Source organism: Rhinopithecus bieti, unplaced genomic scaffold (genome assembly GCF_001698545.2).
Source record: "Rhinopithecus bieti isolate Rb0 unplaced genomic scaffold, ASM169854v2 scaffold_7438, whole genome shotgun sequence".
NCBI classification, from domain to species: Eukaryota; Metazoa; Chordata; class Mammalia; order Primates; family Cercopithecidae; genus Rhinopithecus; species Rhinopithecus bieti.
In genome coordinates this window covers 501,620-514,373 of record NW_016805589.1, presented here as the reverse complement: position 1 = coordinate 514,373, position 12,754 = coordinate 501,620, and the positions used below count along the sequence as shown (strand labels likewise).

Genomic DNA, 12,754 nt, shown 5'->3' with positions numbered 1-12,754 from the left:
CATTGCACTCCAGCCTGGGTGACAAGAGCGAAACATCGTCTCAAAAGCAAAACAAAACGAAACAAAAAACCCAAGAGAAAATCAAAGTCAGTGTTCTAGAGTGAGAAATAATAATCAATAAATTATTGTACACTTGGAAAGGATTAAAACCTTAAAATTATTCATTAGAAATGGATTAACTACCTGTTACTTAATATAAAAAGGATTTACAATGTTATTCACAATGAGATGCAATACGTGAAAATTGAAAATAGGCCTGGCCGCCTGTAATCTCAGCACTTTGGGAGGCTGAGGGGAGTGCATCGCTTGAGCTCAGAAGTTAAAGACCAGCCTAAGAAATGTTGTGACGATCCGTTTCTACAAAAAATACAGAAAGTAACTGGCACGGTGGCGGATGCCTGTAGTCCTAGCTACTTGAAGGCTGAGGTGAACTGATCGCTTGAGCCCAGGAGGCAGAGGTTGCAGTGAGCTGAGATCCTGCCACTGACCTCCAGTCTGGGTGGCTCAAGACTCTGTATAAAAAAAAAATGCTGGGTGCGCAGTGGCTCACGCCTGTATTCCCAGCACCTTGGGAGGCCAAGGCGGGTGGATCATGAGGTTAAGAGTTTGAGACCCACCTGGCCAACATGGTGAAACCCCAAGCCTACTAAAGATTAAAAAAAAAAAAATTTAGCCGGGCGTGGTGGTGGGCGCCTGTAATGCCAGCTACTCGGGAGGCTGAGGCAGGAGAATTGCTTGAACCCGAGAGGGGGAGGTTGCAGTGAGCTGAGATCACACCACTGCACTCCAGCCAGGGGGAAAGCGAGGACTCGGTCAAAAAAAAAAAAAAAGAAAAAAAAGTGGGAAGAAAAGAAAAAGTTAAAAGATCGGATTAGTTGATTGCATAATGTAACGTAACTAGTGTTTTAAATTGAAATAATATCGATACTGGTTCTATAAAACTAAAAACAGTCATGGAAAATGGTAGAATAGCGTTCTTATAAAAATTAAATTCAAAGCTGAGTTTTGGGAAGGTCGGGGTTCTTCCCTTTCACCTATTCTTCCCAGGACCCTTTTGCGTGGATATTACGGGGATAACCGGGTTTTAGGAACTTGAATTCATTTTTGTCCCCGGAGGCGCGTCGCTGTCAGGACACACGCTTGCATAGGCGGGGTAGCTCTTGGATAGTGGTGCCGGGTGCCGCTCCACGTGCCACCCGATGCGCGCTGGAAAGGGGCGGGCCTCGGGGCGACCAGGAGTCCAGCGACCCACCGGAGGCCGCCCTGCTCCTCCGTGCGACAGCGCGACGAGCCGGCGGACGAACAGGAGCACCGACAGGAGGAGAACGAGGCGACGACACCGGAGGCCCAGACGCCACGACCAGGTGACGGTGAGCGAGTTCGGGTCTGGGCCTGGGCCGGAGCCGGCCTCCTGGGGGAGCGGGGCCAGATAGGGGCTGGACGAAGCCGTCCCACCAGAGACTGTGCAACGTGTGGCCGAGGACTGAGCCGGCGGAGGCTGCCATGGTCCGTTGACCAGCACGCACCAGCCTTTGCCTTGGCTGCGTCGCGCATCGCTCAGCAGCCTGGGGCGGTGCGCACCTCGCCATGTGTGCGCCCACACGCCGAACAGGCCCAGCTCTGCGTGCCTTGAGCAGGCTGGTACGGGACAGCCAGCGTTCTGGCCGCCGAGGTCCAGCCATCCCACCGGCGCCACCCACGCCGTTTGGTCACCAGATAGCCCCCGGCTTCCCTGGCGAGCACGGGCGGGCACGCAGCTCGGGTGCAGCGGTGGGCGCGGAGCCGATTCTGCAGCGCGGGGGTATCGAGCGACGAAGGGCGGGAGGTTGTCGGGGTTGGGTCCGTCAGACCAGCACGGCGCCACCGCAGCGCCTCTGCTGCTCAGCGCGCGGGGGAGGCCGCGGGCGTCTGCGGCGCGCCACGTGTGAACCGCCGACACGTGGAACTCGAACTCCTGCAGGGCCTCGTAGTCCAGCGACCGGAGGGCGAACAGGTGGCCGTTGTCTGTGTTGATGGAGACTAGGGAGGCGAGGGGCAGGTGCGGATCCTGGGACGGCAGCAGCGAGTAGGTGACCTGGGCGTTGGTGCCTGAGTCTCTGTCTGTGGCGCTGACACTGCCGATGTGCAGGGCGGGGCTGTTGTTCTCGCGGACGAACATGGTGTAGGAGGTTTGGGTGAAGGTGGGGGCGTTGTCATTGATGTCGGAGACCAACACAGTTGTATTGTACTCGGTTTTCAGCCTGGGTATCCCCAAGTCGGTGACGGTGATGGTGATATTGTACTCGGCTGTGCTCTCTCTGTCCAGTGGTCTCTCTGTTTCCAACGTGTAATAATTCTCAACTGAAGATTTTAGCACGAATGGGAGGTCTTCTGGAATGGAACAAACAATTCTTCCGTTGTCCCCAGAGTCTATATCTTGGATACTAAAAACCATAACCACGGTCTCTGGCGTATTTTCTGGGATTGGACTGGTAATTGATGACACAGTGATTTCAGGAGCATTGTCATTTACATCCATCACCTGAATTCTGACCGTAGATTTTCCAAAAGTCCTCCCCATCTGTGGCTTGAATGATTATTGAGTATGATTCAATCGTTTCAAAATCCAAAGGTGCTGTTAAAGTAATGTCTCCAGACTTTTGATTAATTTCAAATGTCTTGCGAATATCTTCTGAAGCATGGGATAAAGTATAGCATATTTCACCATTTGTTCCAGAGTCTAAATCCCAAGCTGAGACAGTCAAAACCAGCGAGCCAAGGATGCTATTCTCTGGAATCTTCACCTCATAAAAAGCCTGCTCAAACTCAGGGGAGTTGTCATTAATGTCCACAACCACCACTTTGACCAAGGCAGTTCCAGACCTGGGAGGGGACCCGCCATCCAGAGCAGTGAGGATGAAACTGAGCTCCGGGCGCTCTTCATAATCCAGTGCCCTGTCCAGAACTAACTCGGGGTATTTCCTATTGTCTGGATTGACTCTCATTTTAATGTGAAAATGAGAGTTGGGGCTTATTGTGTAGGTTTTTACAGCATTGATTCCTACATCTAAATCCTTCGCACTTTCTAGTAAGAACACAGCACCAACAGGACTATTCTCTGGGATTTCTAGGAGCATTTGTTTTTCCAAGAAGATAGGAGAGTGATCATTTATATCCCTGACCTGGAGTTCAATTTGTAAAAACTGCGTGGGGTTTTTCATTAACACCTGGAAATGTAGCACACAAGGCTGGATGGAACCGCAGAGCTCCTCCCTGTCTAGTGTTTCACTTAAGAGCAAATCCCCAGTGTTTATGTCCAGCTGCAAATGCTGTTTCTTATCATTAGAGACCACCTGAGCCCCCCGTAAGGACAGTTCTCTCACCTTTAGCCCCAGGTCCTTTGCCAGATTGCCTACAAAACTCCCGCTCTGCATTTCCTCTGCCACGGAAAAGCTCCCAGGTTCAGAGCCCGCCTGAGACATTCCCAGCAAAACAAAGAGAAGCAGGACTTGCCTTATCTGCTGAGTGCGTGCTCTTCCATTCTCCATAGCTCCTTTCTTGTAGGCTTCTTGAAGAATGGCTTCAGTTCTGGGGAACGTGTCTCTGACTTGTCCACCAAATCCTCTACGGTCTAAGGATTTTAACCCTGTTGAATGGCTTCTAAGTCACCCTCTTGAAGGCTTGTTCTTTCTGTCTTCTGCTTCTCTGTGTGCACTGGTTATCAGTGTTCACAACGCCATCCAGTCAATTTACTTTTCACGATGTTATCCTGCAGCGCCACCAAGTGTCTCCATAGATTTTCACAGTTTGGTGAAAGCTACCTAAATTCCATTCACTTATATGTCCTCTGGAAACAAACATTGTTTTATTCATTGTGTTCAAGTGATTACAAATATATTGCACCTTCTATAATAATTATTTCATGTTCTCTTTAGTTTGATATGCTGTTAATACTCATCTTAAAGCATTTACCTTTCCCTACTCTCCACACAGCCAAACATGCTTAGTTGTGGTGAATACAGAAATACAAGATGTGATTCCTGGACCCCAATGGTTTGTAATCTTTCTGAGAAGATTGGAAACGTAAAACAACAATAATATTATCAAGCTGTACAAAATTCTATCACTACTTGACTTTCCTTAGGTGGTAATGAAAAGGCAAAGTATACATGGGTCGTTTTAGAAGTCTTCTCATATTTGATATGAAACTGGATTAACCATGAGATGGGACATACTTTGATAGTTATGATAGCACAAGAAGGCATTCATTTAGATTTCCTTGGTAACAAAGAATTGTGAACTGCTAGAAAGTAAAGTAAGATATTGGGAGTAGAACACATTATGAGAATCCTTGATTTAGTTCCAGCTTCTCAAAAAATAATAAGTGCACAAGCATGTTAGTTTCATTTAAAGCAGGCTTATTTCTGAGACTGGCCTCCCTCAGTTTCCCAAGATTTATTCCAGCAACAATTATGGCTATCTGCTTTGTTTTTCAGCTCAAGAAGCTGAAGAGATTTTCTTCCTCAATAATAGAACAAAATCTTAGCCTTCATTCTGATTAGCCCAATTGAGAGCACTTCAGCCTGTTACTGAAGAAATCAGTGTCTCAAGATGTATAGGATTAAAGGTAGAGATTATAGTCCTAGAATCTAAAGACTCCATTTTTGGCCCTTTGTTTTAATCCAGTCAGAAATTGCCCCTTAAACCTGAGGTGGTTTCAGTCCTAGCTGAAATGCATGGCTCCTACATAATGAGGGAGATGGTTGGAATAGGTGCTTGGAACCTGCCAATGGTATCCACTATTAGACATCTCAAAATACTCTCAAGAATGTAGGACATCTAAGAAGTCTGCAGTTTAAAAAAAATGCTAATTTCAAATTACATTCATAAAAATGTGAACTAGATACATGGTTGAAAAATTATCAGTGCAGAAGAGTAGAAATTCAATAGTATGTGGATTGACTATACAATTATTCTTCCTTCTTCTCAACCCCCCCTAAAATGACAGAAAAATAACAAAAGGTATGAACTCACAAAGACAAAGAATACATAAGTGAATACACAAATTATCTGATGATAGGAAGCAGATGAAAGAACAACTGACAACAGTTCCAAGAAATGTCTAAAATAAAGTTCCTGCATTGGAGATACTAAAAATAAACTACTGGATTTTCCCTACATAATCCTAGTATGTACCAGACTTGGAGGAACCAGGTGTATAAGAAGGCTGAAGTGAAGTAAGGGCTTTAAAAAGAATTTATTAGTTGAAAGTATGTATACTGGATAGTTGAATTCTGTGGTCTTTTCGCCATCATACAGAGACAAGAAAATAACTGAGAGCCAGAGAATGGAAAGCTTATACTCTGGAGAAATTAGATTACATTCTGGAGAAATTATACTATCTCCAGTCTTGGAAACCTCAGGCAGAGCTGAGTGAAAGTAGGAGGTATGAAACTAAAGATAAGGAGATTAGGCAAAACACTGCCTTCTGTATAGTGAGACTCCTAGCCATGATACTCTCAGATTGTAGGACACAAGATATATGCCTAATGTCTTCTCCATCAAACCCCAGAACATTGAATATTGTAGAATTCTATCCCGGGGAGTATGAAAGGTGCAGATAAAGACTTACATGTACTGATATGTGGGGGTTTCCCAAGGTAGCAGCTCCATCCTATCATGGTTACATTAGAGTGAAGCCCTGTCATCAATACTCATGAAGGGTTGACTGTCAGCATTTGCTGTGTCATCATTCATATATATAACAAGATAGCCAAAGATCACAAGACTTTTGAGAAAATACTTACAACATGAAATAGAAAGACCAAAACTGTAATACTACCGCCACACACAAAAAGCAACAGGAGGCAATAGATATAATTCAGAAAACAAAAGAAAGTCTTTTAAAATGTCTGATTAATATCCCTAGAGAAACAAAATGTAATAAGAGCTAACACTTATTGACCTATTCTAAGTTCATTATTCTAGTGCCTCATATATATTTATCTAGTTAATGTTAACAATAACCCTATCAAGTACATATTCATATCTGGAAGACAAAGAATAGCTTAGGGCTTAAGTGCCCCTTACTAGCTATATAGCCTTAGGCAAATTCTTCCCTTTGATTCACTTGCAAGTTTAAAATAGGTATAATAATAACTCTTACTATATAATGCATTTTTAAAGAATAAATAGATTAATTATAGGTGAAACAAGATTTACATTTGCAAATTTGCAATATGTCATGAAAACCAAAAGAGCTCTTAAAATAAATATTTGTTATCCAAAAGAAAACTTAAATATGAAGATTAGATGATTACATGAATTGTCTAATAAGTAGAACAAGAGATGGAAAAGAAGAAAAAAAATTATAATTTAGAGTCTCAGAAAATCAATGCAGGAGGTGCAATATTTAATGAGATTCTGGTTAAAGTGAGACTGTAGAAAACTCAATGGATAAACTATTACTAAAACATAACAAGAAAATTTATCAGAACTTACAGTGAGAGTCTATATGTTAACAGGGTATGCCTACATGGCCAGATTAATAAATAAAATGCCTATATTACGGTCTTTTCAGAATACCAGGAAAAAGTTTTTCAGGGCTTCCAGGGAAGGAGGTAAGAGAGAAGGAACAAAGAGAGGTGGAATCAAAATCAAGTCAGTCTTTTGAAAAGGAACTCGACATGCAATGAGTAAAAGAAACAGCTTCAGCTTTCAAAATCTGAGGGAAAATTATTTTCAAACTAGAATTTTATACCCAGTCAAACTATCAAGCAAATGAAAACAAACAAAAAAGATGTCTTCACAATGTAAGGAGACAATTTTTAAAAATCTCTTCTGCATTCATTTATATGAAGGCCTTGAGAGATGTGTGCCAGCTGAATAAGAGAGTAAACTAAGAAAGAAGAGTATACTGGACCTTGTAAAAAGAGACTCATGAAGAAAAGTACGGAAGGGAAAAAAGTCCCAGGGTAACAGTCTATAGATGAACCAGTCTAAATGAAACAGAGGAAATTCAGGTTGAAAGAGCTCCTGAAAGTAAATGTCATTGACAGAGTATCTTAAAAATTGGAATATTTTTAAGAAGAAAATACATTGAAATGAAAGATATGGAAAACAGCAATAGAAGTACATAGAAAATAATGCAAGTATGAAATAACAATTATGAACTCTAGGAACCATACTTTTCAAGTAAGGAAATGTAATTATAGTACAGTACACAAAGACATTCTGAAGCACACAGCAATATAGATACTAACTACTAATTTAACTAAGAAACTGTGGCATCTCTATTGGGAGAACAGGAGAAAAACAATTTGCAATGTTTGTATGTGTTTGCTAGTTTGGAAATAAGAAAGCTAAATGCTTTTCTATTATAGAAAGAAATGGTTCAAATACAAAACAGTATCAAGATATAGTATTATAAACATATTATTTATAAATATTGAGATCAATTCAAGAAGAAACCACACTGTGGTAAGGGACTGGTAGAACAGCTAATTTAGAAAATTATAAAATGTTAGTTATATATAGTATATATTTAACATATAGTAATATAAAAAACTAATGAAACTTGTTTTTCGTTCTAACCTTTAGTTCCTCTTGATTATTAAAATTTGGTATTTAAAATAAATATGCAACATAAAATGAATATCTCCAGCAATCTCAAACACGAATTTCAAAATGTTTTATTTGTATTCATTTTCATGCAGATTGTAATTATATTTCAGTTATAAGGCATAGTCTGTTTTATACATCAGCAAAAGTTAACATAAGAAAATATTGGCCAAGTGAAAGTAGCATGCTTAAACATAAAATAATAAGTATATAAACTAAGGGTATTATTGATGTTCAATATTGCTCACAATATGCTTTGTTTCATTTTGTCAAGAGCATAGTAGTAGGGAAATATTTCTTTTTAAATACATGATTTAGAAATAAATGACATGGTTTTCAAACACGAATATATAGAATGTTAGAATGAGTTTGGAAATGTAGATATGCCTTCTTAAATAGAGCAAGTACACTATAGACAGAAACGATTAGAATCATGGGATGCAAGCTCTGAAATGAATCAAAACCTCAGATTTTTGTGATGAGATATAATAGTAATTAATTCCTTGGGCAGTTGGAAAGAATTAAAGTCTTAACACTATCATTTAGAAAAAAATACTAATTACATTAAACCTAGTTGTTATTAATGCAAAAAAAAAAAAAGACATGAAACATTGTAAAATCACAGGGATATACTACTGGAAAATAATGCTTGAAGTTGCATAATAACTTAAATTTGGGATTTAAAAGTAAACTAATGGAAACATGGCTATGCAACACACCAAAAGTACATGAAACTAAAAACAGACTTTACTGAATATTAAATCCAAAGCTATTTCGGAAGGTGGAATTTTGTTCATCTTTCCTCCCAGGGCCCTGTGTCTGAATATCTGAAATAATTGGTTTCAAGAACTTGAACTCACTGGTTCCGGGGCCTCCCGTCAGACACACCTCATACTGGTAGCTCTGGGACAGGGTCCCAGCGCCGCTCATGTCCACCAGATGCCCTGGAAAGGGGCCCTCGGGCACCGAGCAGCGACCCACAGAGGCGGCCCTGCTCCTCCTGCACAGCCGCACCGCCACGAACAGGAGCACTGAAAAGAGGAACAGCGACGACACCGAGGCCAACGCCACCGCCAGGTAAACGGTGAGCGAGTCGGCCTCGACCTGGGCTCCTGGGAAGAGGCAGGGTAGGGCTTGGGAGAAGGCCGTCCACCCAGGTAGTAACGTATAGCGTGGTGGTGGCCTGAGCGCGGAGGCTCGCCATTGTCCGTTGACCGAGCACCCCACAGCCTGTGCTTGGCCGCGTCGGCGCTCGCTCAGCAGGCCTGGCGGTGCGCAACTCTCGCCATTGTGCGCCCCACACACCGAACAGCCGCAGGCTCCGTGGCCCTTGAAGCAGCCTGGTACGACACCAGGCGTTCTGGCCGGAGTACGTCCCCGTCCACCGCCACCCTCCTTGGTCGCCCCCAGGTAGCCGTCAGGCCGCCGGGGCCACCAGCTCGGTGGGCAGGGCCCGGCCCGAGCCATTTCCTGCAGCGGGTACAAGCACGAAGGGCGAGTTGTCGTTGGCCGTCCAGCACCAGTCACGCGCACGCAGCGCCCTCGCTGGCTCAGCGCCGGGGAGCCCACGTCTGCGGCCGCCCACGCCGCTGTGGAACTCCCCGAAGGGCCTGGCAGGGCTTTCGTAGTTCCATAAAGACCTGAGGGCGAACAGGTGGCCCATTGTCCGCGTTGATGAGACGCAGGGAGCGACGGGCTGGTGCGGGTGCTGGGGCGGCAGCAGCGAGTAGGTGACCTGGGCGTTGGTGCCTGAGTCTCTGTCTGTGGCGCTGACGCTGCCGATGTGCAAGGCGGGGCTGTTGTTCTCGCGGACGAACAGGGTGTAGAAGGTTTGGGTGAAGGTGGGGGCGTTGTCATTGACGTCGGAGACCAGCACGGTTATGTTGTGCTCGGTTTTCAGCCTGGGTGTCCCCAAGTCAGTGACGGTGATAGTGATGTTGTACGCAGTTCTGCTCTCTCTGTCCAGCGCACCTTCTGTCATTAGGACGTAAAAATTCTCCACAGAAGGTTTTAGTAGGAATGGCAGATTCTCTTGAATGTAGCAAACCATCTTTCCATTTTCTCCAGAGTCTCTGTCATTAATCTTAAAAACAGCCAGTACCGTCTCAGGAGAATTCTCAGCAACAGAGTTGGAAAGTGATGATATGATGAGTTCAGGGGCATTGTCATTGGTGTCCAACACTTCCACCAAAACCCTACATATTGCAGAAAGGCCTCCACCGTCCATTGCCTGTATATTTATTTCGTAAGAATTTACTAACTCATAATCAAGCAATTCTCTGAGAAAGATTTCCCCAGAAAAAGGATTGATTTGAAAGGTTGTTCGAATATTTTCTGAGGCATCAAAAAATGAATAGGATACTTCCGCGTTAACTCCAGAGTCTATATCTTCTGCCGATACCTTAAAAATAAGGAACCCAATGGGGCTGTTTTCTGGAGCCTGGGTCTCATACAGAGCCTGGGCAAACTGTGGGGCATTGTCATTGACGTCCAAGATAACAATGCCTATAGTGGAGGTCCCAGACCTGGGTGGAGACCCACCATCCAGCGCTGTGAGGGTTAAGCTGAACTCTCCCTGCTCCTCCCGATCCAGTGCTTTGTCCAACACTAGCTCTGGATATATCATGCCTTCATCACTGCCACCAATTTTAACATGGAAAAAAGAGTTGGGGCTGATCGTGTAGTTTTGGATACCGTTAGGTCCTCCATCTGGATCCTGTGCTCTTTCTAGTCGAAATACTGTCCCTTCAGCAGTATTTTCTGATATTTTTAAGACTGTTTCTTTGTCCTGAAACACTGGCGAGTGATCATTTATATCCCTGACTCTCAGCTGAACCCGGTAAATCTGAAAGGGATCATCCATTAAAATTTGGAAATACAGCATACAGGGCTCTTTAGGGCCACACAGCTTCTCTCGGTCCAGTTTCTCATTTGTGAGCAAATTCCCAGTGTGTGAATCCAGGAGCAGGTATTGTTTGTTACCATCGGAAACCACCCTGGTTCCCCTTGCAGCCAGCTCCCCCTCTGCTAGTCCCAGATCCTTTGCCAGATTGACCACAAAGGATCCTCTGTCTGTTTCCTCAGTCACCGAATAACGTCCAAACTCAGAACCTGCCAAGGACACTCCCCAAAAAAGAAAAAGAAACAGGACTTGCCTTTGTCTTGGGAAGCTGAACTCCCTGGCCTCCATAGCTGCTGCTTTCCTCAATGTCAGTCTCAATCACACTGCCCCAGCACAAATAGCAATCGCAAACCCAGACTTATGTGTAGCAGAGATCTAGGGTTTTAATTTTCCTTTCCTAATCGGGGGCTCGACAGCTTTTCTTCTCAGCCCATCTGTCTCGATCTTTCCTTTTTGTCAAGGACTTCCGTAGCATTCTGGTCAATTTTGTTCCTCCATCTCTTTAGCCTGCAGCGCCACCTTGTGGCTTCCAATACAGTCAAATGGCCGTGTCCAATTGTTGTGTTTGTCTATATAAAAATTCTTCATTGCTTCATGAGAAAAGTTAAAAACTGAACAGTTGAAAAAATGTTTCTAGTAGTAACCCTGTTCAATTCTGTGTTAGATTTAGCTGTGTACTAGGCCTTTCGCCTCTGACACAACTCTTATGTAAACAAAGGGAAAATTGTGGGTGCCTCCTGGAACCACCAAAATAATCGATTTCACTTTCTCCAAAACTTTGGGCATAGGAACACCAAAAACTAACAACAACAAAAAACGTGTTTCACATCTTCTTCAACAAATTTCTTCAAGATCTCATTACATTGCCTAGCTAGAATCACTGCTCTGTAGTCCAGAACCAAGCATTTAGGCTGTCTCTCCACTGTGCTTCTCTAAAACTTATGCATACAACTATGCTTACTCTATAAATATTATTGCTTTATGTTTCAGGCCAATTTGCCCCCTCATCAATGTGTGAACTACTTGAGAACACTATGTCTTAGTCATCTTCGGTTGGCAAATTAGCCACTCACTAAATGCTTGCTATATTAAGGCATGCATAAATAAACTCTAGTAAGACATGAAACAACCGTGCCTTTCGAACTCTGCTATTTGAAAATTATTTTCTTTAATTTGTTCATACTTTGCAATTTTTTTTCTTATATTGGCTTTAAAATAACTTGCAGAGTTAAAGAAGGGACTGGCCTTTATTTTCAGGTCCCTTTTAATGGAAATCTAGTAGGCCCTAATTTCTCTGAACCAAATAAGGGGAGGTAAAGAACAGATCAAACTAACACTTATCCTAACACTATTGAAAGTGAGAACAAATTATTAAATCTGACTCACACAGAATTTTATTCAAAGGGCTAATATCTAGAAAGAAGCTCAAATTTTCACATAATAAGTAAGAAATACAGATTAAACATAGGGATGTTTTACAGAGAAAGGGCTAGATACCACCAATATATACTATGATGAATATACAAACCAAACCATATAAATGTCTCATTGATACGTTCCTTTTTTTCCAACTTAATGAGACTGAGTTGTTAGCCATTAAAAATATAACAGGGACCTCCGACTTTTTAAGTCAGAAATAAAACAATAAATTATTAAATATTTTACATAATACCTTTGCCTTTTGGCTACAAACACAAACACATTTACACATACTCAACGTCTTACAATGGCTTCTCTTTTTATTTTTAGATAAGGCTGGTTAAAGATTTCTCACATCACAATAGGAATATTATATTTTATTTAGGTTGATATCAATACAGGGAAAATTGAACATTTTTTAAAAAGGTAACTTTACGAGACTCCATCTCAAAAAAAAAACATAAAATTTTGGATGGGCACATTGGCTCATGCCTGTAATCCCAGAATTTTGGGAGGCTGAGGAAGGAGGATGGCTTGAGCCCAGGAGTTCAAGATCAGCCTGGGCAACCTGGCCAAATCCCATCTCTGCAAAAGACTAGCCAGGCATGGTGGCACGCACCTGTAGTCCAAGCTACTTGGGAGGCTAAGGTGGGAGGATCCCTTGAGCCCAGGAGGCAGAGGTTGCAGTGAGTCAGGATTGTGCCACTGAACTCCAGCCTGGGTGACAGAGTAAGACCGTGTCTCAGGAAGGAAGGAAGGAAGGAAGGAAGGAAGGAAGGAAGGAAGGAAGGAAGGAAGGAACGAAGGAAGGAAGGAACGAAGGAAGGAAGGAAC

General features: G+C 43.0%; 3 protein-coding genes across 3 annotated transcripts in view; all 3 read right to left on the bottom strand.

Moving 5' to 3' along the window:
- LOC108530186 (protocadherin beta-15) overlaps nt 1-12,754 on the bottom strand; it is a 172,872-nt gene that overhangs the window by 55,323 nt on the left and 104,795 nt on the right. The window lies entirely within an intron of this gene.
- On the bottom strand, nt 1,085-3,836 carry LOC108530152 (protocadherin beta-11-like). Its single transcript, XM_017872857.1, is given in 2 exon segments — nt 1,085-2,546; nt 2,548-3,836. Coding segments are annotated over 2 exon segments (2,442 nt in total). The 5' UTR covers nt 3,528-3,836.
- Nucleotides 7,659-11,691, bottom strand: LOC108530178 (protocadherin beta-10). Its single transcript, XM_017872873.1, is given in 4 exon segments — nt 7,659-8,710; nt 8,712-8,782; nt 8,784-8,855; nt 8,858-11,691. Coding segments are annotated over 4 exon segments (2,439 nt in total). The 5' UTR covers nt 10,790-11,691; the 3' UTR covers nt 7,659-8,346.